Raw genomic sequence first — 26,242 nt, forward strand, 5'->3', positions numbered from 1 at the left:
TTCTTGTGTTTGTGTCACCAGTATCTTTCCAGGTCCAGCCCACGTGCTAGAGGTGGACTGGATGGTTCCCTGTTTTGTAATATGCTTAACTTTTAGTTACATCGCTTCCTGCACTCCATGACATCGTGCTGTGTTCACCGGCTGCATACATCCTGCAACTTAATCATGCTCCTGGGTCCCTCCAGGGTGGAGCTGGGTCCAGGTGCTGGGTCTGATATTAGACTTATTCCCTTCTGTGACTTGCTGCTGCCTCTGCCATCATATAATCAGACCCAGCAGAGGGATGCTGGCAAGATTACAAGGTGTGATTACACGTACCCAAACCCAAATTTATTCCGTCGTTCCAGCTACCACAGCCAGAGGAAACCTTCCTTTCCCCCGGGGTGTGTGTGTGTGTGTAAATCAGACCATCCCTGCTAGAGCAGTTACCATTAGGTTAACTCACTTGTAACAGGTGACCAAGCTGCATAAACCATACAGTGACTGCTTGTAATCTGTTAGAGAGCTAGTTCTTTCCACCCATCATGAGCTTAAGTTTTCGGATCTTAGGACACAGTAGTATTTAAAAGCAGTACACACCGTTAACAGTGCTGTGAACATATGGTCTGGTGTATGTAATTTAGTAACTGCTGGCGTGGCTGTCCTGGTAAATCTCCCTAGCTCATGGGCATCTGGAGTTTTTATCAATTCCAAATCAAAATTAATTAAATTAGCAAAATTATTTTTCCCTTATTCCACCCCAGCTTAGATGGATATATTGTAATGTTTGAGTTTGAAGTATTTTTTCTGGCTTTACTTTTTTTTCCCTTTTTATTTTTTTTTTTTAAATCACTCAAGTAATTGACTCTCTTATACCAACATAAGTTTCTAATGGAGAACTTGTTTTGTCTTTTCAGTGCAGGCTGGGTAAAGTAGAAGTTATTATTCTATCCCTATATATGTATGTACACGTACACATGTGTGTTAAAAAGTAAAACCTTTGAAATTACAACTGCTGATGTTTAAAAATACTTTTGTAAATCATCTTTTAGTCCTATTTAACACCTTAGGAGTTAAGGAATATTTTTTACTTTGTAAAGTGTATGTGCAAGTAGTCTTTTTTAGAACAGTTCATGTTTTAAAAGTCTCTGCTGCTCTGAGTGTGGGTCTGTTACTTCCAGTCTTTGCAAAGGAGTACACACTAATGTTTTTAGCATGTAAAAACACTTGTTTCAATTACTTTTGTTTTCAACCAAATATTTTCTTTATTTGAACTTGTTCATTAGAAGCTGGAATGAACTGGAAGACATAAAGTTTTCCTTTTCCAGTGTATCATTAAAAATTGAGACATTGCACCAAGTATGTTATCTGTTCCACTTCATATCTACATGTTGAATAGTAGATAATAAAATAGTATGCTGCTTGGTGTGATGCTGGCAAAAATGATTTTAATTTTTTTTTGGAGGGGGTGGGAGTTTGAAGGTAATATATTTAATTGGATGTAACTTACTGTAACTATTCAAGTACTTGCTTACAGTATTTGGAATACTTATATCCTTAGCAAACACTGGGAAATTTCATGACCTGCAAATGCTTTTTATGATAGTTTATGAATTGCTTTCTCAACAATTTAAAAGTATAGGAAAGAAAGAGGAGTGCATTTTTTATTTTAAGATTAATCTTCTTCAATTTTGCCAATTTAAGCAGAGGAATTTACTGGAAAATGTTTTCATCTGATTTTATTTCATTCAGCTATTAGATGGGTTACACTAGATACCTATATTCTCATTAATATTTCCTTTGCCTATTTCAGTGATCGCTGTGGAGAAGACCCAAACCAGAAAGTAATCCATGGGGTTATTAACTCCTTTGTTCATGTTGAACAGTATAAGAAAAAATTCCCCCTAAAGGTAGATACATGTTTCTGATTTACGTTTGTAATTTTGAATGTTAATCTAGTGTATGCATTATTTGTACTCTAAAAAAAAAAATCTCCCTTTTTAGTTTTATCAGGAAATTTTTGAGTGTCCTTTTCTGCATGAAACAGGGGAGTATTATAAACAAGAAGCTTCAAATTTATTGCAAGAGTCAAATTGCTCACAATACATGGAGAAGGTAAGAGATTCTTCTGTACACATGTAATAACTAAAATCTGGTATTATAATTAACTGATGATACGTGTTTTCCTGTATAGTTCCCATAGTTGTTCTTTTTTGTGTGCTTTCATGCAGTTTAAACTATGCGTTTTGTTGGCATGGTTAATCTGAGTATAAACTACAAACCTTGCCTATGGATGGACTGTCAGCTTCAAAATATTTCATAATAAACGATAACTCGATTGCGTGAAAAGTAGAAATAAATAAAGACAAACCCCAAAATATGTATCAGGTTGATCTGTATTGCTTCCTTATTTTTCTTCTGTTTGTAGTAGTATATCAATGTAATGCTTAAAGAAGACTACATAGTAGAGTTGTTACAGAGCATTGTTAAAAATTACATACTCTGAGATGGATTTTCTTTTTTTGTGGTGTACAAAGGCAGGTTGTGATTAAATTACTGGTAGTTCTTATACCTTGCTTGAGAAGGCAAAGATTAATACAGGACTAGGAGTCAATCATTGGTGCTATACTGTCCACACTAACAAGATGGAAGAGTTGAGGAGAAGGCTGTGAGATCACTTTTAACCATAAGGAGCATATGCTAATGGTTGCACACCTGAGGTAAAATTCAGGGACAAGCTAAGACTTCAATTAAACCAAAAGAAATGAATGCAGATTCATTTTGTCTATCATAAGCAGTTTGTAGCTGCACTACTCTTTCTCTGCTCCCCTTATAATTACTGGATATAAGTGCTTTTCAATCAGTTTTCATATGACTTATTTTATGATAATGCCTATTTCCCTCATTGAAGTTATAAAGAGAGTTTTTATTAGTAGCTCAGATGTACTCCTGTGTCTTTTGAGCAGATGTTTACATACAAGCAGATGGGTTTGGAACAGTAAAGTGATTCTTATATAAACAGGTATTGTGGTAAAACCTTCTCAGAAAAGAGTAAATATGGTAGAAGAAATTGGGGAAGACCTGTTACAAAGCTGAAGGGAGAAATAAATCGTGACAACTATTGAGTGCTATTAGACATCGAGTAGTAACTGAGCTTAGTCAGTACTCAGAACAGAAGATTGCACTAATTCAGTGACAGCCTGATTCAAAAGAACAAATCTAATCTTTCAGGATCCTGGACAAGTTCTTTAACGTTGTTACTTATTCATGTATCTCATTCTACATACATACAACTGTTGTATGTTCATGGTTCTATATTGGTTGTTAGCATCTCATCAGCTCTCAGTTTAAACACTTGTCTGTAGGTTTTAGGTAGATTAAAAGATGAAGAAATGCGGTGTCGGAAATACTTGCATCCCAGCTCATATGGCAAAGTGATTCATGAATGCCAACAGAGAATGGTAGCTGATCACTTGCAGTTTCTACATGCAGAATGTCACAATATTATCAGACAAGAGAAAAGAAGTGGTAAGTCTCAATGGTCACAAAAAGCGTGAAGTGGGTTTTGTCATTCATTTAGCATTGCAATTTACTATCTTTATTCAATGACCTATGTGCTTAAGCATTTTCAACTAATAGCTGTTACTTATCTAGAAAGCCCAATTAAACCCTGAATGACATTTTAATTTTACCACGTAACTCATTTTCATTTTCCCAAATACAAAGTCAAAACCTTTTTGCTGTTAACAACTCTTCTTTCAGCCAATACTCTTTCTCTTTCCTTGTCTTAGTCGGCTTAAAAACACACTGAGGTCCTGTGTCCTGTAGAATTGATCATATTTTATGCTTGTGTTTTCATTTGTAAACCAGTGGCTCTGTCTTTACAGATTCCTTCATCATCATTTGACAGGTCAGGATTATAAAGTATTTTGGCTTCTTTTTGTAGCCACTTTTTATTGTCCTGAATCTTTTGTGACCTCCCTTCCCAAATTCTTTTTACAGAAGCAGATGCTCTTAGAATTACATACCCTGCCCAACTAAAAAAATTATGCATCCCGATGACTACATACCTCTTAACCTTGAAAAAATGTTTATTTTTGTGTGGAAGATAGTATCCGTTATGTGAAAAAAAATACTTTTCACAGTTAAATTGTATCTAATAAGTGTTCAATTTCCAGAGAGTTCTGTAAATTTGATCAGAGCTGAGATCCTTTTTTTTTTGCCAAAAAACCACCAACCATAAAAATAGCAGCTGCTTATTTATGGCTTTTCTAACCTGAGAAAAATTTCAAGCCACCACTGGAGGAAAACTGTGGTCAAGTCAATATGATAGCTAAATTGATTTTGGTTGGCTGGTACTAAGGGAGGTTTAAGGAGGCCAAGGATTAAAAGAAACTGGCACAATACTTTTCCATACTAGCCTACCTCTCCTCTTGGAGTCTTTCCTAAATAAGCAATACTGAACGAGTGAGGTAGTCACAATGGCAGTACTCAGTAAATACTGATATTAGCCCTACCCCTTCTTTTTGCTTTTGTCAGTGATCCAGTGTATGTTAATATTTTTTTTTTCAAAACAGTTGGTCATGTTTCAGTCTTTGAAAAGTTCTGTGTGAAGTTGTGATACTAAATTAAGTGTTGATTTTTAGTGTTTCTAAGCATATTCTATAAAAATGTATCTCTGTTACAGACATGGCAAATATGTATACTCTACTTCGTGCTGTGTCAAGTGGTTTACCTCATATGATTCAGGAACTACAAAACCATATCCGTGATGAGGGCCTTAGAGCAACCAGCAATCTTTCTCAGGAAAATGTGAGTTTTCTCAGGCAGCTGAAATTACCTATTTGATTAACATTACTGATTAAATGTTTACCCTTTTCTTTTTAGTCTATTCTGTTTTTTTTTTTTTTTAACTTTGTCTATATGAAATTGGTTTGGAACATTATGGATAAACTGTAGCTTCTAATCAGCACGCTTAGCTGTGCAACACATATCTATCCTGAGAGTTGATTGTTGTGATCTAACCAGAAACTACTACAGCTAGATATTTCTCATTGTTGTTTGTTTAATGCTGTCATGGCAAGTGGGTCCTTTTGTTCCATGTATGTATTTTTTCCCTCAATTTCTCTAAGTCAGTGACATTTGCTGTTCTGGTATGTTAGAAACCAATGATTCCATTTAGTTTAATTATATGTTATTTGTAGGACTTGACATCCTGTCTTGATTTCAGTGTGGTGTTTTTCACTAATAGCTTTGTAGTCTCATATTTTCATGTAATTCCTGAAAATACTGTAGCTTAATTATTTTACTGAAGTGTGTTAAACTTTCTTCAGTTCATATGTATTTAAATTACTCAATTCCATTTTTGTTCCTCTAGCATTGCTGCTCAGAAACAATTTGGCATTACATTTGTACATGTATACATCTTACTGTCTAGATCTGTGCTCACTTTAGGATGGTGACTTCAGCCATCCAGTGTTTCTGTCTATAATACTACGTAGATATGAACTGTTGTAAATTCCCTTTCTTATTGCCCAGGAGTGCTTACTTTTCTGTCCATGACTCCTGTGTGCATACTGAAAATGGGCTGAAGTCTCTAGTAGTATAGTTTGCTTTCATGTTATTTGCAAATTTCAAACTAACAGTGTCTACACAGGGAAGTGAATGCAGAGCCAGGAGAATGATGAAAATTCACAAACTTAGGTAGATAAAGATGTGAAATACTTGTTCCACTGTGTGGATTAAGTACTTTGTCTTCAAAACATTTTTAATGTGTGACCTGAGAATGCACTTGGGGAGTCATGTGATGCAGGCAGTGCCTTGCACACTGTTACATTGCTGCCTGCCAGCTTGTCTGTGTAAAGGCCGCCTCTAATTCTTATTAGTTGTTTCTATACAAAATGTTACACTGAAATGTGGCGCACTAGATTTGATTGATAACTGTCCTACGTGGGAAAAATCAAAGGGTTTTTTTTGTCTTTAAGTCAGTGTGTAGGGGAAGCAGCAACAGTTTACTTATTTCAGGAGCTTTTTGGCTTCGTTGCTGTATTTCCATGTTAGCGTTAATGACTTTTGAAAGGGCTAAGGATTTTAGGGTATAGTGGAAAAGATTAGACAACACGAAAGCAGCATAGACTCAAACCTATGTTTGGTAGCAGGACTTTTCATTTCCAAAACATGCTGAAGCACAGTAGTGTAAGTGTACAACAATGCAGAATCAATCCTCTCAAAGACTTAATCAATATGATTTTAACTTTTATCAAAAAGAATAATTAGGGAAAGGTGTACAACTACTGTAGGTATGCTTGTGTGTGCAGGCAATACTACTTTTCTCATTAACTTGCTTTCTGTTTTATCTACTTTTTTTTTAGATGCCAACTCAGTTTGTGGAGTCAGTTTTGGAAGTACATAGTAAATTTGTTCAACTCATCAATACTGTTTTGAATGGTGATCAACACTTTATGAGTGCCCTTGACAAGGTAACTTTTACCTAAGTTAAAAAACATTGGACAACAAAATATGGGACCCTGTTACAGGCTCACTAAAATTCTTCAGGGCATCAACACATACTCAAAGATAGAGTTCTTATGCAGTTTTTCTAGTTAAGAAATGCAGTGGTACAAAAGACAGTCCGGTGTTAGGGGAAAAGATGGTCAAAGGAAACCATTCTAATACTGAAACGTTTTCTGAAAGAAAGGTCTGTCCACCATAATTAAAACATAAAAACGGAGCTGACCCATTTAATGTAGAATTAAGTGCAGATAATAAATATACAAATTGTGGGGTTTGGAAAGTTTGGTAACTCTTAACATGTGTTTGAAATTTAATTTGCTTGCTGCCATAATGTTTGAACTCTGAATGCTGTTAGTATTACTTAGAATCTTTGTTACAAGTTGAAGCAAGTTAGCTACAGAGAGTATCTGGAAACTTACGTTACTTCAGTCACTGTCACAATGGGCAAGTTTTTTCAGGAGAGAACTGCACTTAAAGTTAAATAAGCCTGTTGAGGGAGAGAGGCATGCTGCTCTTTTCTTTGAAATGCCATGAAGGTATTTAAGATAACAGTTCTAATTGTTACAAATAATAATAATAGTAATATTAGTTGTTGTTAAATTCTGCAACACATGACTGGGCTCTTGAGGGATTGAGTGGTTCCTCCTAAAACGTACTTGGTTTTGATCTAATCCATTTGTTAATTTCACATTCTTTCCCATATATCCTTTTATCTTTTTCCTAGAGAATGCACTTAGTACTAATCCTATCTATGATTTCCTTTCATAGTATGCGTGCATACATTTCATTGCTCTTTTGTGGCATTTACAGTAATTGCAGTTTTTAGTTAGGGTCATGGTCTAAGCATGGTAATTTTCAGCCAAGGTGAATCTGGAAAGACATAGTGATGAAGATACCGGTAACATCAATAGTATTTACCCATCTGTATTTGTGATATTGATAAAATAAATATTTTAGTATTTCAAAACATACACTTATTTCAGTACCCTAATACATTTCTGTCTCAGTTGTAATTAATGTCATGTACCAGAAGGTGTAGTAGTAGGAGATTGACAGCTGCGTTTGCTGGCACATAGGCAACGTACTTTTTCCTTAAATACATCAGTTTTTCACCTCAGTGATCTTTATTACAATAAATGTTTAAAATCTTAATCTGCTGTCAGTTTTTCATCATGGATATAAAAACTGCTATTGTTGCCTCCAGTGTAATTGCAAAAGACTGCTCTAAGCTTCAAAGAGTTTCATGTTTCTTGTCAAGTCATGCATTCCTTTCTCACAGGGATTCTAGGGACCTGTTATCAAAAATTGAAATGTTGACGCATTGTACAAGAAAGTTGCTTGTCAGTTCTTCTTTACAATAATAGTTTCCTTCCATAGAAGGAACTATTAATTCCTAGGAACTATGGTCATGCAATATTTTCGGTTCAGTATAGTTTCTAAACTACATATCACACAAATTAACATTTTAAACTAAATCTCAATTATTTTGGTATCTGTTTATTTCCATTTCTAAACTGCTGTTCTCTCCTTCCTTTTCTTTTTCATTATATTCAGGTTTTCTTCAGCTACGGTATTTTTTTGTACTACACTGCTCTGAATTTCCACTTTCAACAATATTTTTTCTCCTCTTTATTGAAAAATCCAATAACCGCAAGTTCTTTCCATTTTTGCTGTTGGGAGCACACCATATGTTTTTCAGCTCAAGATATGTGCTCTACATGTAAACTGCTGTTGGTATACTGCTTGATCTGCAATTATTCCTCAGTTTCTTTCCATCTGTACTTTTGGACCATATATATTGTGGTATACCAAGATCTTCATACTTCTACAATTAAGTTTCTACTCAGAACTTAATTTGTTCTTCTGCTTTTTGCAATTAACTTCTGTTCCTTTACTCTTTCCACTTTTACTTAAATCTCAACTTAAAAATTTTCAGCACACAAATTCTCAGAGAGCAGTAGTTCAAACACTTCTATTCATTGCTTCTTTTTTGATTCCCTTTTGTGTAGTTCAGTTTTATAGGCTCTCAGATCACTTTTGCCCTGAACAATTTTTGATTTCTTCAAATTTCATAAAAGTTTCAAGTCATTTACATTTTTCCTCTTTGCTCTGTGTTCCTATGTAGGCTTTGACATCAGTAGTTAACTATAGGGAACCCAAGTCGATCTGCAAAGCACCTGAGTTGGTAAGTGATACTTATTGTAAAAAGTAATAACAATTTTGTGTAACTGTCAAACAGATTGGCATAGGGCCCATCACATGAATATCTGTTTCTCACACTAAGTCAGCCTCAGGTGTGTATTTCAGCAGTCATAAATAACCTATATGCATGTTTTGTATGTGTGCAAAATTGGTACAATTGTAATTTTTGATAAATAATTTGTATTTTCTGTGCATGTAGTATGTATTGTTTACCTATGAATACAGCCCTTGTAATAGAACATGAGACTGTAGGCTGTGACTTATTTCATGTATTAACTTTTGTGTAGAAGTTTGGAATACCTTGGCATACATTTGTTCTCAAGCTTGACAAGTAGGTTTGGGTTTGTTTTTCTTTTTTTAACTTGAGCTGGCCAAGTACTGTGACAACTTGTTGAAGAAGTCAGCAAAAGGAATGACAGAGAATGAAGTAGAAGACAAGCTTACAAGTTTCATTACTGTTTTCAAATACATTGATGACAAAGATGTATTCCAAAAGGTAACTTCTGATACTCAGAAAATGTTAAAATGTTGCGTTTAAAGTATACTTGAATAATGTGGTTATGCTTTTGAAAATCCTCATATCTGATTTTTTTTTTAAATGCAGTTCTATGCCAGAATGTTGGCAAAAAGATTAATTCATGGTTTGTCTATGTCTATGGATTCTGAAGAAGCCATGATTAATAAACTAAAGGTAATGTAATAATTCTTCTAATGCAGAATAAACGTACATAGGTGTATGTAATGTTGACTGGGAGCAGCAGAGGGTGCCAGAGATTACATAGCAATCAGTAGATCCTGTTTCCAATAGCTGAAAAGAAAAACTAATTTCTTGATCAAGTTATCACCTAGGCATTTGAGATTTTTATGAGATTTTGAGTACTTCTATTAAGTGTGTTTAAATAATTCATGCTTACATTATAGAAGTGTCAAGGAATACCATAAACTAGCTCTGTCTTTCAATTTCATAAAATAATTGTTCATATGAATCAACGTACAGAAAGTGAAACTAAAATAAATCTGATAATTTTCTTTTATAATGTTTGTTTTCTATTGTAACTAATGTTCTCTGTAAATATTATAACAACACTTCTGCTGACTAGATTTTCATATTTTTGGTAGTGAATGGGCATAATATTATATAATAAGTACTGTTTTCACTGTGAAACCTGTTACAATCTTTCTTCACAGCAAGCCTGTGGTTATGAATTTACCAGCAAGCTCCACCGGATGTATACAGACATGAGTGTTAGTGCTGATCTCAACAATAAATTCAACAACTTCATCAAAAACCAGGACACGATTATAGATTTGGGAATTAGTTTTCAGATATATGTTCTACAGGTACTAATGTATGTTTATTACTGTTGAGTTATTTGTACTTAATTTTTGTGTTTTGATAACAAGCGAACAATTTTTCTAACGGAATACTTCTCATATGGAAACTGACACCTTGTGATCATTGTAGAATAATTTATTTTCCTAGTGTTTCTTTTGAAAATTAACCCACTAGCACACTAAACAATAGTGATGTAAAATGCCTTGTGTTCTTGTCTCGAATTAATACCTCAGTGGGGCATGCATAATGAGAGTTAAAAAATGAGCGGTAGAACTCCTGGTTTAAAGTGGTTGTCTGATGACATAGTATACACTATAGACCTGTTCAATAGTGTTATTTTTTTCTTAATGTATATGCTGTATGAAAATGTTAATGCTTTTATTTTTCCCAATACCTTTAGGCTGGTGCATGGCCTCTAACTCAGGCTCCTTCTTCTACATTTGCAATTCCTCAGGAACTGGAAAAAAGTGTACAGATGGTAGGTTAGTAGGAGGCTTCTTGTAAATGTGTGGAAAATGTAAAATAACTCCAAATAAAAGGTCATCAACAGAGAAAAACCTGAGCTGCTTCATTTTATTTGTTAATCATGGCTATCCTGTTTGCAGTCCATATGAAATTTGGAAGGGTCGCCCAAACGACTTACTGAATTTATGTATCTATTTGCATAGCTTTTCTTTTTTCACATCTGTCTTCTACACTTCATGATTGATGAGGGAGATAATAAATACAATCAAATGAACTGGGTTGTTTCTTAGCTTTAAAACAGATTCCTAATATTTAGATAAAAGATGATTTTGTTTCTAATACTAAATCTGAACAGATTTAATAGCAGATTAAAATGCACATACAGGTCTCTTGTCCTGTATTTCATAGGAGCCATTCAAAATCAAGCTTTGTGCAAACTTCTTTATGAATTCTCGAAGCAGTAGAAGTTTTACTTTAGTCAAATATTCTTTTTTTGTCATTATTTTTGCTTTGTAGAGATGCAATATTTTATTACTGTTTATTATATTATTGTGTTCCAAATGTTACGTGTACAATGTTTGCGTTAAAATACAGAATGTGTGTGTTGATCTTTGCTAAAGTGTATTTAATGGTGAAATACATTTTAGGCAATAAAAATTTCATATTACTGGACATAACAGATTTTTTAAAAGCAGTTTTTATACCTTAAATTGCTGTCTGATGTAAATTATAATGACAAATTTTTGTTTCTGTGGTGAAGGAGCTTTTCCATGTATTGCTACTAAGTACTAGAACTATTTATTCTGCTTTTATTTCCAGTGTCTTAAGTGGCAGTTGGCTATAGCAATGTAATAATTTACTTTCCAACCCATACTATGGGATCCACAGAAGGTGATTAATGACATTTTGCTGCTGTTAGTGGTTGTAAAATAGGAGTATTGTCAGTTGTGCCTCAGTTGGAATATTGTTATCTACTTGCCTATCAGAAGCAGCTCAGAGTCTGGGTTGCTTGCCTAACTTCACTGTTCTGCCACTTTAAAGGAGCAAACGTACTCATGTGTCACCTAGCTAGAATTAATGTGCTAAATTATAATTCCATGAGGAAACAGAACATGACCTTGTGGAGTCTTTGAAAGATTGACAATGTCAGTCTTTACTGTCAGATTTCATCATTTGACCCATGAAGAAAAAGTTCTCTCAGGATTCTGGCCAGGATTTAGAAAGGAAACAACATCTTGCAATTGCACTCCAAAGTATGGGAGTACCTCTGTAACCGGGCAAAGTGTTTAACAGCTTTTTCAGGCTCTGAGACTGCTGGAGCTTCTATAACTACGTATTTATTTGAATGGTATATAAATACTGGGTTTGATACTATGTAAGCTTATGTGTGGAAAAACACCTGATTCTTAAAGAGGTCAAAATTGCCTCTTGCATTTTCCTTCGATGTTAACCAGAGTTGCCAGAGCAAGTCAGAGTAAGCCAAATTGATATGTACAGAGTGTTGGCTACATGGTGTTTTGGGAGGTTTGATCCCATTTTAAGGAATAGTTCTTTGAATCTGCTTAAGTTTTTCTCATTACCAGAAAGTAGTTAGACCTTAGATTAGGTTTTGTCTGCAAGCCATATTTTCTTTCTTTTGGATAGGAAGTATGAACGCAAAATCTCTGATTTTATTAAAAAAAAAAACAAAAACAAACAACAAAAACAAACCCAACCTTACATACTAAAACTAAGGTTTAGCAGACACTTGCCCATAGTATTGTCAGATTTGTTCCTCTTGGCTATAGGGCTAATATGTATGATTAAGATTTATATTTGAATTTTTCTGTTGGATTTTCAGCAAAATTTCAGTCATTTTCAGAGGACAGCCAAAAGAATGCCATAGCTACTAGAATGCTACTGAAAAATCCCCATTTTTATATTTCTCCTTACAAGCAAAATGATCAGATTCTTGTATTACATATGTTAAAATAAAATCTTGATTTTTACAAGCCTTGCAGAAAACTTTCACTTTAGTCTTTGGAGAAATTATTTTTTCCTTCATGTCAGAGTAACTTTCCTGCATCATTTTAGCCCACAGAATAAGTAAGCTGGAAGCCATGTCCTCAAAAGATATTTTATTTTTTTTAAAATGTTCTGGAATATCTTTAATTGTTCTTCAAAATCCACTGCTTCCTTTCATCTCCTAGGGCTTTTTCTTACTCTCTATTGCGCACTCATTTCCAGGAATGTACCTGCTAGTTTCCAGGAATGACAGGAATATGGTGTGTTATATAAAATATAAGATTGATTTTGCTGCTTCTGTGTAAATTTAATTTTTCTTATCACAGTCTGCAGATCACTTATGCCCTCCTTCTCTTATTCTCCGTTAGTGAAAACAACATTTACATGTACATAAATACACCTTTGAAAGAATCTTCTAGGAATTACATTCCTAGAGTTTTCTGGAAAGTGGTCTCATTTACAGTGACCAAACTTGTGCACTGTAGTGCCACATTTTAAACTGCATAGCTGATTTTCACTTGCACAAAACAAAAAACTTCATTTCTTAAAGAGGAGGGGAATTTTAAAGTTGTTTTTAAGACCTTTTATTGATTAGAGATTTTTTTTTTTTCATATTCCTGTTCTCCTATTATATTTGTTTGTCTTTGTATGGCTTCAGTATCGGGGAAAAAAAAACACTTTCCAGAATGATTGATATAGCATTTCTCATAATGACAAGAAATTCATGTAAAAATCAAAAAAAGATGGAAGAAATTAGCATTACTACTAATGCTAATTTTGCATATAGCATTTTTAAAATACTGATTTTGAGGGGATGCTTCAGGTTTTGGGGTGTCGGCACAGCTTTGAAATGTTATTTCCTAAATCATAAATGTGGTGTTCTTTGTGAAAATAGGTTTTGGAAGGTTTCAACAGAAATTTGAGGATCTGTAGTCAGTTCCTGATTTGGAGATGTTTACAAATTGTGTAGGTGTGTCTAGAACGAAACCCAAATTGGAAGGTGGCAAAAATTGGGCCTACTTTCAAACTTGCTCTTTTGGAATTCCCACTAAAAATATGTTCAGGAATGTAAGATGAGTTTTGGCATGAAAGTCAATATGTAGCTGACTGTGGGAAATACATGTTAACTGAAAGTTTATGCTTTTGAAGGATGTTGTTAAAAAAATAGGTAAAACTTATTTTCTGAATTTATTTTAAATAGGATATCAAAGTCATGGAATCATAGAATCATTTAGGTTGGAAAAGACCTTTGGGATCATCAAGTCCAACTGTTAACTCAGGACTTCAAGTCCATCACTAAATCACATCTGTGCGTTTTTTTAAACACCTCCAGGGATGGTGCTTCCTCCACCTCTCTGGGCAGTCTGTTCCAGTTTTTCCTAATATCCAATCTAAAACTCCACTGGTGCGACCTGAGGCAGTTTCCTCTTGTCCTGTCACTTGTTACCTGGGAGAAGAGACCGACCCCACCTGCCTACAGCCTCCTGTCAGGGAGCTGTGGAGAGCAGTAAGGTCCCCCCTGAGCCTCCTCTTCTCCAGGCTAAACAACCCCAGTTCCCTCAGCTGTTCCTCATCAGACTTGTGCTCCAGACCTTCACCAGCCCTGTTGCCCGTCTCTGGACATGCTCCAGCACCACCATGTCTTTCTTGCAGTGAGGGGCCCAAACCTGAACACAGGGATTGAGGTGTGGCCTTATCAGTGCCCAGTACAGGGGGACAATCACTGCCCTTTGTCCTGCTGGTCACACTGTTTCAGATACGAGCCAGGATGCTGTTGGCCTTATTGGCCAAAATAGATTGATTTCAACAAGGTGAAAAAATAAAAATGTGCTTGTTTTTATATTGAAACGGAAGGAACAGCATAATAAAACCTAACAAGATTGATTGCTACAACCTCCTAGAAATGCTTTTAAATGCAGAAGAATTTATACTACTTTGGAACACCGTTTAACTACAGTATTTTATGCTTTGAGATTATGAATGTGTCAACAATCTTTTTGATTTAGTCATCAAGTGATAATAGATGTTCAAATAGTTTAGTAGAAGACTGATGTTCAGTCATCACCTGTCTTCTAAAGGAAAATGCTGTATTGAATTGATCTGCAATGTTTGCATCCAATATAGTGAATGTAAAACCAGTATTCACTGTGACGGTAGTGTGATAATAAACTATTGTAAGTAGTTATATGTTTGGCTAATTGAAGTTCATTTTGTTTTACAGTTTGAATTATTTTACAGTCAGCATTTTAGTGGAAGGAAGCTTACTTGGTTACATTATCTTTGTACAGGTAAAAAAAGTGCTTTGCTAAACTTATGCTCTATACAACTGACAGTTACTTGTTAGAAGGGCTTTTCAAATGGCAACAGACTTTGAAGTTGGAAAGTCAATTGACTGACTTTACCTTATAAATTCATTCAATATTTGCTGCTTAGTATTTCCAGAATTTGTTTTGTAAACTTGTGTGTGTTTTCTGTGATATATTAAATACAAGAAAAAACAGAGTTTTACATTCCTAACTACAACATAGCACTGCAGAACTGCTGAGTTACTAATTGCCCTGGAATTTTTTCTATAATATCAGATGTCCCTTAGCTGAATATTAAATAATTTTAAGAATATGTATTATACTATGCTATATAAGTATCTAAGTAAACACACATATATATTTGCTTAAGTTTATATTTAATATATAGATATTTATGTTAAAAAACAGGAGAGAGATGTAAAGTTGTAGCTTAGTTTAGTAAGTATCAGTCAATCATATTTTATTTCAAGTGCTTTTGGTATCAGACTTTAAGGACTGAGCACCACAACATATTACACGGAGGTGAAAACCAAACTAGCACGCAACAAGATGTAATGAAAATTTAGTTCTGGTAAAAGAAGATTGCTGCTGACTCACTCATCTTCACACATAAAATCTAAATCTGCTTTCAGGCAGATTTGTTCAGTGCGTTTTCCTTTTTTCTTTCATTTTTGAATTTATGGGGAATTTAAAGAATGTAAGAACATTGTGAAAAAATTGTAATAGACAAGTCTTTTAAAAAAAAGAATCCTTGGAACAACTTTCTTGCAATCATTATTCTGTGATTCTGTGTAAAGCTATTACTAATTGAAGTTTATGCTTTGCAATGCATTGAGGCTATTTGGAATTTGCTTTTTTTAGTACTATAAATTATTTTGTATTATTCAAATTCAACACTGTAGGTTTCCTTTTTAATTGAGGACACTATTGCTCTAGTATTCATAGTTAATCAGAGGGGTTTTTTTTTTGCAGACCACATTTTATATGTGTGAATTCACGACATCAGTTTTTGTCTTCCCATTCCAGGTGTTAAATACATACTTAGGTGTGAATTGAATGTCTGGAAATGTATGAGGAGCTCTAGGACTTAGGCTTCAGATGACTTTTCAGAACATTCCATCAGTTTATAAAGTGCTATTTGTATCATTACAGGTGAAGTAAAAATGAATTATTTGTGCAAACCTTATGTAGCCATGGTCACGACATACCAAATGGCAGTGTTGCTTGCCTTCAACAACAGTGAAACTGTCAGTTACAAGGAGCTTCAGGATAGTACACAAATGAATGAGAAGGAACTGACAAAAACCATCAAATCCTTACTTGATGTCAAAATGATCAACCATGACTCAGACAAGGTATGCAGTAATGATATTAAAAAGTTTCATGTTTTCAGTCTTGTGATTGTAATATTTGTTGAGGGCTTTTTTTAATATAAAAGAATCTGCTGTTTTTTGTGGTTTTTTTTTTCCTAAACTGTATTACTGATCCTTGTGAAAAGTTACAAATCTGTATTTGTAAGGAAAGGTACAGGAGGAAGTAAACTATCAATGTCATATAGGCTCTCTATGCCTATAACCGCATGGTATGCTGAAAAGGTAATAATGCTAGGAATGTTTATTGTTTCTGTTGTATTTCATCCATATTTAAATTCACTGCTGTTGGAGGGGGACAGTGTTTAAAGATGCCACTTTCAAAGTTGTACTGAATCATGGAAGGGAGTGTAGTAAACCAAAAAGTCTTACAGAGATACTAAAGAAATAATATATATATACACTTCCAGCCCCATAATCCCAATGTGTAACAGCAACCATATTCTTCCTGGCTGGCATATTACAGGAGGAGGAAAGAGACCAAGGAGGGCTTGTGTGAGAGGATTTTTGCTGCAATTTGCCAAACTCTTGTCATTCCATGAGTTTCATGGAATTCCAGTCATATCTGAGCTTTGTTTGTGGTTAAGGCAATGGTTGATACAGGTTCTGTTTCTGACTCTGCCCCATACTTCTGTATGACCTATGTGAAACCAGTTACCCTCTTGCCCATACAGTGAAGGTTACAGATACCTGTTGTGTAAGAAACACTGCAGAAGTGCCTGTGCATACCATACAAACTTCAGCATGTGCTTTCAGCTAGCCTAGAAAGCCTATTACTCAGACAGTATCAGGCAGAAGAAACTTGAGATAAGCTGTTCACTTCACTTGCAAGGAGAAATCCAAAGCTGCTCTGAGAGCTGCTTTTTTTTTAACCAGGAAAATGTTATAAAATGGAAAGTGAGATCATAAGGAAGATCTGATGCTTGGCTGAAGCATAGGACATGCTTCCATTATCTAGAAATGAGCTCAGGTTGGAACAGTGGCTGGGAAGATGTCTGTTAAACCATGGGTGAAATATAACACTGGGAGCTATTACAGAAAACAGTGAGACTTTTCATAATCTTAGAAAGTTGCCCATTATTTAAAGGATTTACATTTATTTATGTCTGTTGTATAAGGTTTACCCAGTTTCTTTAAGCATATGTCATTGAAGAGTGAATGATACAGCTTTCCAACCCTTTTACCTTTTAACATTTACCACTGCGTTTTCTGATTCTTTAATGTCCAGGCTGTTGTATTCAGACATTTTTGCTAATTCTGTTTTCTTTGCACTCCATCCAGCAACATGAAAGCAGATCTCTATAGACAGTCTGTCAGCTTACTTATTGAATAAGCCAGTGAACTTTAGTAGCATAAGCAGTGAAATTATATAATACACTAACTTATCTTTAACTGTATCTGAGCCACACACAAAAGCACAGTGTATTAAATGTTGTAGTTTGCTTTTGTTTGTTGTTTTTAAAGGGGGGAAGAAATAAAGAAACTTCTGGCAAAATCTTTATTGGTTCACTAGAATCATGCTTTTTGAGTTCATCCACAACACAATTTATTTTGGTTTATACTCAGCCATTTAAGTAGAATAATGCTAAAATTTTAAGTTAGCTTATATTTTTTAAAGCTGTTGATCTTTGCCCTTTTTCTGTACTATGCCTGGATAATACAAAATATTGTAATAAATAATATTTGTGGCAGAATATAGAGTCAGAATTACTGTTGTTTTGCATATATATTCAGATAAATATTGGCAGTGTTTACTAAAGTATTTGCACTTGAGACAACCACAGTTTCGCAAGATTCCAAGGTCAGAGAAGCTCAGTAACTTTATTCTACTGAAAATTGGTAATACTTGTACAGACTCTTGCATGGAAACTGCAAAGATTGGTCAAGTCATCCTGTTAGTTGAACATAAAGATGTTTGGGCTGCAGGGAATAATTTCCATTTATTGAAAGAAACACACTTTTGCATGTGGAAAAGAATTGAGATTCTGACAGGAAAAAATTAGAAACATACAGATAGATGCAATTGCTATTATAATGTAACAAAATACTGAGATGTTTTTCCTTAAGTTCTGGAAAGCAACCTTAGTAGTAGTTGTGAAGGCAACAGCTCTTGTGGTTCTGGCATAAAATGCAAATCCTACTTTTCTTTGCAGGGAGAAAATGAGTTTAAATGAATAGTGTTTGCACCTAAGATAAGCAGTTGAAGTATTAAACCAGAAGTTGTGTTAGTTGTATTGGCTTGTTAGCAAAATTTGTGTAAGTCAGAGTTCTTTATAGTGTTTTCTGAAACAGACTTGATTTCTAGGCTAGTTAAACTGTAGCTTAAAAAATTGACCTGGTTCAACTCAACTGGCATTTTAGAATTTCCAACTACAAATCTAAAATTGTTTGTACATATGCGAGCCCCAACCTGTGATTTCTCAAAGTAAATTGTTATCATTTTCTGCTTCCATTTCTGTTTTTTTAAAAAGATTCTTTATTGCAGGAAGACATAGAGGCAGAGTCTACATTTTCATTAAATATGAACTTCAGCAGTAAACGAACAAAATTTAAAATTACTACATCAATGCAGAAAGACACACCACAGGCAAGTATTCTTTGGTGTATCTAGCTTGAACAGCCTTAGGAAGCTTATTTTTCTAAAATCAAATTAATTGTATTGGTTTGGTGTAAACAGATGTAAGAGTCCCTGTGTAAGATTTACATCACTGTAGAGAAATGGTTTAAGTTTAAAGCTTAAGCACTGCAGATTTTTTTGCAATTATAACTTAGGCAGGAGAAGATGGAATAGGGAATAAGAAAGTGCAAGGAAGAGATAAACGAGAGCTATTCCTCTATGTAATAAAATGGGATTGACATTTAGCTTGTCTTATCTAATGAGACTTTTTTTGTTGATGATGGTGTTTATAAAAGCAACTTATTCCAGGAACCGCAGAACCAATTGACTGTTTTCCTATGGTTTTGTGTCCTCTGGCAACTAGAATTAACTGGTGGTGTTAATCCACGTTCCCTCTGTATCTCCTAAGACACAAGATTTTGTACAAGAGATACAAGTGCTGCCAAACTTGATATGTTATAGTAAATTCTGCCTGCCTTTCTCCCTAACAAAAATGCTGGTTTGGATGTGTCTCTCCTACCTTCCTGCTGATGTTCATGAAACCTGGTATTCTTGAGTTACGGAAGTACTTTGCCTGGAATTGAACTTCACCTAGATTTTTGTATTACTTGACCACTTTTATTAAAGTATAGGTTAAAGAGACTTTTATGCAGTGTCATTTTTTATGAATGTCACTTTTATTGATCTTGCTATATTTTAAGCATTACTGTTCTTCCTGTGTCGCAGGAGATGGAGCAGACCAGAAGTGCTGTAGATGAAGACAGAAAAATGTATCTTCAAGCTGCTATAGTTCGTATCATGAAAGCACGTAAAGTGTTGCGACATAATGCTCTTATTCAGGAGGTAAGAGAAAATCCTCTTCAGCGTAATTTGATGAAAGTATTCAGGTTAATTGGGTAAAAGATCTCACAAAACTCTCCCATGTCAAAACTAATACCTCAGTGAAACTGGTGAGAATTTCATTGGAGTCTGCTTTGAACTGCAGTACTGGAGCACTAGCTGTGATCCCTCAGTCTTGTAAATGTGTCTTAGCACTAAAGCATTCAGTGCCTCTGTGCTTGTCTTTCCTGTTGGCTGGTTCTGTGCCAACAGATGTATTGCTTAAGAATCATGGCCAGAGCTATAGGTTCAGTTGAAGACCTGAGTATGGATATTCTAGGTATGGAATCTCCACAGAAGCAGCTACCCAATTTGGAGCTCTAATTGTGATTTTATTCTGATTCATGGCTTGAATTTTGAAGGTTGTTCGAGTACGTAGACATGTACTACTTAATCTCCAGTTTCCATTAAGTGGTACAGTTATCTAGGTTTTTTTAGTTTCCAGGTTAATGATATGTGAACTATCACAGACCGGCTAGGATGGAAGTGCTATTTCTTTCATTTCTCTCTCACTTTGCCATCTATGCGAGTTGCCTGCCTCATTGTATTTCTTACTCCAACCTAATCTTTGCTCCTACCTATCAGTTCCCAGTTTTAGTTTTCTCAGCCTTTCAAGGCATTCCTTCTTCAGTCTAATTCATCCTTGTGTCTCGTGAGCCTTGCTGGATAGCCTCACAGCAAGTGGTGGGAGAGAGAATAAAGATTTCTGCGGAGGAGGTGGAGAGGCGTTCAGTCATTTTGAGATCTGCTGTGTGCTTTCTGTCTTGTGGTCATGAAGGAAATAGTTTACCACACTGGGCACTCTGATTTTTACTTCCTAAAAAAAATAAGCAGTTACACAGAGCTTTTAAGCCCAGAACTTGCAATGTAGGACGTCTTAGAGCTTTTGGATTTTGAAATAGTGCTTGTACACAAGTATTCTGAAAGCAAGCTTAATTCAAGAAATCTGATTTTAAATACCTAAAAGATGAGGCAGCAGAGGTCCTCGTTATTCTCAAAATCTTTGGTTATTTGGTTTCCTGTTTACTTAAACCATCTCCATGCAATTATGATGAAATCCTGTAAGAATTTACAGTTAAAAGTAGAAAATGGTAGGCAAACCCTGTTTCATCTTTGAAAATGCTTTTTTTCTCCCTACTCCTAAATTCTTAGGAAAAGTTTTCAAAGTGTAATTTGCTTGAGACCAGTTTATGAGGGTGGAATAGGTTACAAATTGTTATGTTTCAGAAAAAAAATAATCCTCTCTGGTTTCTTCTTCCGTTGTTTTACTCAAGGGGCACTATCTGACATGCCTCTGCTGCATTTTGGTCTTGCAGTACTTTTGCAGAATAGTATGCTCTATTAACATCAGGAGCTTTTTCATGCTTTGCAGGAAAGGTGGATATTTTGATTGTTATTCAGTTAAAAACTAAGTAAAGTTGGTGCTCCATTTATCTGTCACCAGCCACCTCTACCTGTAATGTTTTCTTACGCTAGTTTTAAACTAAATATATGACATTTTTGAAAATCTTATCCTTTATCATTTAGTCTTTAACTCTCAATTTTGAATGCACTTGTATCCTGCATGGATTAGAGAATTTAAAATTGTAGGCTGGGCTTCTAAATAATTGCTATCTATGCTGCAATATGGTGTGGGGACCTGATGTAGCCTTAAATGAGCAATTGTGAAACCTTAAGCAATAAGGGGAAGCAGTACAAAAGTCTACTAAGGTTAATTTTTCCTTCTTTTTTTGCACACTGAATTAATTTGTGCCGATCTCCATTCTGCCTCAACTAAACTGTTACTGAGGCGTGAACTTGGTTCTTTAAAATGTTAGGTGTCTTCTCTACAGTCTGGGATACAGATATACTCTTTGTCACTTCAGAAATTATTGCCAGGTTTTACAGCAAATTGTGGGGAGATAGGTTTTTGTATTGTTAATGCATAAACACAAAGATGAAAATGTCATGCGAAGTAGAAATTTTACCTAGTTATGTCTGCACTGAGCTCACTAACTTGTTTTGCTTCATGTTGTATGAATAAGGCTGAACTGCCAGGTGGTTCTAGGTTGAACATGCTCAGCTTTCTCATAAGACTGACCTTTATTAAAAATGAGTAACCACCACTTCTGTTAAACTTTCAGAATATGCATAACTACCTACTTGTCTGTCCAACTTCCTTTTTTTCCCGTTAATTTTGTAGTAAGAATTGATTTGCTGTCAAGAGGGTTTTTTATTTCTTATTTATTTGTGATATTGTTACTAATTATAGTGATATTGTTACTTTTATCATGATGTCTATATAGATCTAATTTATTATGTGATATATATTAGCTATGTAAATGTAAAATAGAAATTTATACATATTTAATTTATCAATTGCTTATTAATATATACTTATGTATAATGTATTCACTTAAAATTTGTAGTCAGACTTCTTGAGGAGTAAGAATGAATCTTTTGAAAGGAATCTTTTGAAAGTCTGTTTACTGTGAATGGATAATATTTTCTCACCTCATTAATATTTTTTTCTGAAATATAAGGACAGGATTATACTGTTGTTAGAGTTACGATTGAAAGGCTCATAGCCTTAATGCAGTTAGCTCTGATTCTAAACAGACTGCACCACCACACGTTTCATTTAGGGTGAGGTGTCCAAGAAAATACTCGAGGCCCTTGGTAGACCTGTATATGTCAGCATGTGGTCTTTGCTGAATTGTTAATTGTGTGTTAGTTATGCCCTGATAGTTTTACTTCTGGCGCCATGCTGCAGTTGCTGTAGGACGAGGTAGCTTTTCCCTTAAAATGAATGAGGTCAGTGGGACTAGTGGAGGGGAAAGGTCAATGCAGTCATTCCCAGATATTTTTTTTTTTATTCTGACCATCAACTATTTCTATCCATCCTTCTTATTTCTATTATCTTTGATAAAACAAAAACAAAATAACCTTACCAATACAAATTTTTGTCTTTTGTTCTCTGTCCTAAGTAAATACATTAAGTACGGTAATGACAATCAGTTTTGAGTGTAGGACTGAAGGGTGAAATTGGAGCAGAACTATTAGCTTGTTAGCACCAAGTTTCTTCATTTGTACTGATGTGGAACATACCAGACCCTTGGCTGCTAGCCCAACAAAACTTACTCTTTGAAGTTTTTGTTTGCTTTGCTGGGTGAGTTCTACCTGGTGAGCTCTGTTGGCTCACAGAGGGCTCCAGCAAGCTCTAGAGCTGGGACAAAGCCAGCCAATGAAGAAAGCTGTAAAGAAAACAGGAAATCCAGCTGAAATAAAAATCGCTTTCTCTACAGAACAAATGAGAAATTACGGGCAAAATATATTGTGACATTTAGTAGTAAGATTTTGTTTGAAAATTTTTCCAAGTTAATAGATAATACATGTTCTGTTGCTACATAGTTTCCTCCTCTTCTCTACAAGAGAATGTACAAAACTGAGAACTACTGAGACAGCTAAAGTTTTGTCTGCAGTGACAGTTTCTTCCACGATGCATATATAGATTTGTTTTTACAATGAATAATTTTTTATTCTATGTATTACAAAGTTCCAGCATAGCAAGATGGAACTCGCCAAATCATAGGTCTATCTTCAGTGACTCAAGAAAGGGAGGTTCATCCTGATAGTCTCAAATTGTATAGGAAAAGAGGTCAGTGGTAGAGGGACTCCCACTTACACCTTCTAGGCAGCTGAGCAGTTCCGGTGCCTTCCAGGACCAGGTACACAGCACTACGTGGGCTGGAACTTAGACAAAACGGAACAGATCCAGCTCACATCTCGTATCCTGGCAGCTGCAACAGCAATGTAGTGTAACTTTACAAAATGATTACTACGTGGGCTGTCTTGTGTAATGAAAAGTGTCATTTCATCTAGTGCTTTTCAGCAAACTTCCTGACAAAGGAAAGTTATTTTTTTTTCTTGCAAATTTGATTGTCTAGTGCTGTGGAATCTCTGAGGATAGGTTTCATTTTTAATGTATTTAAATTATATATTATTTTAATATATTCAAACCTTATTTAAACCAAGAATGGATAAGGTCTTTTTGTAACATTATAGTCAGATTTTTTTGGTAATTTGTGAGGTAACTGCTTACATGTCTTCTAAACGTGTCTTTGTAATGCTACGAAGAAAACACAGGTTTCACAAATCTTTATTAAATGAAAATGTCTTCTCTATCTTATAACAAAAGTGGCAATGGATGGGAAGAAAATTGTGTTCAACTTTAGAGATAGTTTTGAAAAATACAATCAAGTGTATTTTAACCATTCATAATTGTATAAACTATTACAAAAACTAAGATGAACACATTCTTCAGGCATTTAATTTCCAAGTAGGACTGCTGTAACACAAGCAAAATTTGGGAGTCCATAGACTAAATATTCCAGAATAATGAAAGTACATATACAGAAATAAAAGGGACCTAGCGCAGAAAGAGAAGTCAGTTAGCAAAGCCAGCATGGAAAGACACATATATTTTTTTTACAAAATTTTCACTTTTCTTGAGCTGTGGTAGTAGTGAAAAAATATGTCAGTTTTTAACCTGGATATTTATCTTCATTTGTACTGTGGCAAATTAGGCAAGGAAGAGAACTGAAAAGATCTGGTTAATATGCAAGCAAACTGAACCAATGAGCTGACCAGTCCATTTAAGTGTCCTAACGCTAATGTATAGAGATGCTTTGTTGATTATTATAAATGAAGTTTTCCAGGTTTATTTAATCCTGACTTTAAAAGTAAAATGTACTGAATTTACCTTAAAGCCCTTAGTGAATATTTCTGTAGCAGTTGTAACTGTTGTAAATACAAATAACACAAAAATCCCGTCTTTCTTTTGCAGGTAATTAGCCAATCAAGAGCTAGGTTTAACCCAAGTATCAGCATGATTAAGAAGTGTATTGAAGTTCTGATAGACAAACAGTACATAGAGCGAAGCCAGGCCTCTGCGGACGAATACAGTTATGTAGCATGATGTTGCTATCCTGCAGGTATGATTGTAAGGAGATCATTGCTGTCACTGTTTGGTGTGTTCCTGTGGGAAGAGGCAGGCCTGGGCCTCCATAATTGGTCACTTGGCAGCCCCTGTTTTTCTGCTGTTTACAACATCACCAGTGCCATGTCATGAGCGTCAATGAAAATGCCTATAGATATTTCAAGCTCATGTCATTATGACATTTCTTAAAACTTTACTAAAAGAATGAGTGAAGTATTGCTGAAATGTGGAAAATTGGTTGGGTACCATGCTTTTTTTTTTTTCTCCCCTTTCACGTTTGCAGTTGATGTTTTTTAATGTATCTTAAGACAAAGTAAAAAATAATAAAAATAAAAAAAAAACCACAAAAAAACCCACAAAAAAACCCCAAAACAAAAACCCTAAATATTGTAATATGACAGATAACCTAATAATTGTATCTACATTAAAATGTAAAAAAAAAAGACGAACATGATACTGCTGCTTGTCAAATAAAAAAAATAAAGTTATATAATGTGTCTCGAATGATTGTAGAAATGGATATACCATTAATGTCTGTAAATATTATTCAGACCTGGAAGAGAAAATTAATGTTATGTTTGGGTTTTGGATAACCTCAGAAGTAGATCTGACACAAGAACTAATTTATATAAAACTGAATACTAGGTATGTTAATGTTTGATGTGATTATAAAAAATATTAATGGCTAAGTGCACATTTTGTTTTCTTGAGATTAGGCTAATTTGCATTCTTAGTGCCTGTAGGCCTACTCTGTGTCTGTTAATCTCTCACTGTAGGAATATGTTACAAGAGAAATAAACAGGCGTTTGAGGGGATTTAAGTAGTGTAGTTCACAAAGAGTTAGGAATAGTTATCATGAACATCAAAAATACAGTTCAGTGGCTTGTGAAACCACCCTGTTAATGAGAAAGAATATAGCAGACTTGTGATTAAAAAATGTTATTTCACTAATGCATTGGGTAGAAACACTACATGGATAGGTACCTATGTTTGTTTCTGCATAAGCCCGTACTGTTTTTTTTCTTGTTTTCCCTCCTGGCTCATATAACTGTATTTATCATATTTTGCTTTTATCTGCCCCAATTAGATTTCTAGTTAGTTAGGCCAGACAAGAAATCCATGGACTGTTTTGTGTCCTGCATTGTTCATCGGGGTGGCGTGGTGACTGTTCGCTCTCACCATAAGCAAAGCATAATTTCAAAAGATACTGACTCTACCACTGGAAGTAATTGGAGTTTAAGAGCGTTAAGAGTGTGAACACACTGAATGCTTGCTGCAGAAAAGAGCTTCCTTATGGCTATGCCTGCAATTATCGTTGACAGGATAAATATTAAGTTAACTTTAAATGTTCTATTTTTGCCAAATTTTATTTACGTACATATAAATATATATATAGATAATATATTATTTGCAATATTTTTTTTAGATGGTATGATATTCATCACTTACTAAAAGCCCAGAGATCAAGAATTAATTTTAAAGGAAAAAGCCCTGTGGAGAGAGCTTTTTCAGTTTTTTTTTCTTTTTCTAGTTCTTCACTGTATGAAAGGTTTCTCTCAGATTCTCAGATTGTTGCTGTCTCTTATTTCTTAA

At 34.8% G+C, this 26,242-nt stretch overlaps 1 protein-coding gene across 4 annotated transcripts in view; it reads left to right on the forward strand.

Moving 5' to 3' along the window:
* CUL2 (cullin 2) overlaps window positions 1–24,991 on the forward strand; it is a 52,390-nt gene extending 27,399 nt beyond the window's left edge. For all 4 annotated transcript variants that reach the window (XM_080384335.1, XM_080384334.1, XM_080384337.1 and 1 more), the window contains 15 exons: window positions 1,793–1,889; window positions 1,984–2,094; window positions 3,345–3,507; window positions 4,667–4,791; window positions 6,351–6,458; window positions 8,618–8,677; window positions 9,062–9,190; window positions 9,299–9,385; window positions 9,883–10,035; window positions 10,431–10,508; window positions 14,721–14,787; window positions 15,958–16,160; window positions 18,661–18,762; window positions 19,519–19,635; window positions 24,497–24,991. In XM_080384335.1, the coding sequence (XP_080240461.1) occupies window positions 1,793–1,889; window positions 1,984–2,094; window positions 3,345–3,507; window positions 4,667–4,791; window positions 6,351–6,458; window positions 8,618–8,677; window positions 9,062–9,190; window positions 9,299–9,385; window positions 9,883–10,035; window positions 10,431–10,508; window positions 14,721–14,787; window positions 15,958–16,160; window positions 18,661–18,762; window positions 19,519–19,635; window positions 24,497–24,628 (1,732 nt within the window). In that variant the 3' untranslated portion in view covers window positions 24,629–24,991. The remainder of the gene's footprint in view (window positions 1–1,792; window positions 1,890–1,983; window positions 2,095–3,344; window positions 3,508–4,666; window positions 4,792–6,350; window positions 6,459–8,617; window positions 8,678–9,061; window positions 9,191–9,298; window positions 9,386–9,882; window positions 10,036–10,430; window positions 10,509–14,720; window positions 14,788–15,957; window positions 16,161–18,660; window positions 18,763–19,518; window positions 19,636–24,496) is intronic.
* The last annotated feature ends 1,251 nt before the right edge of the window (window positions 24,992–26,242 follow it).

Source organism: Falco punctatus (assembly GCF_963210335.1).
Source record: "Falco punctatus genome assembly, chromosome: 4".
In the NCBI taxonomy this organism is placed as follows: Eukaryota; Metazoa; Chordata; class Aves; order Falconiformes; family Falconidae; genus Falco; species Falco punctatus.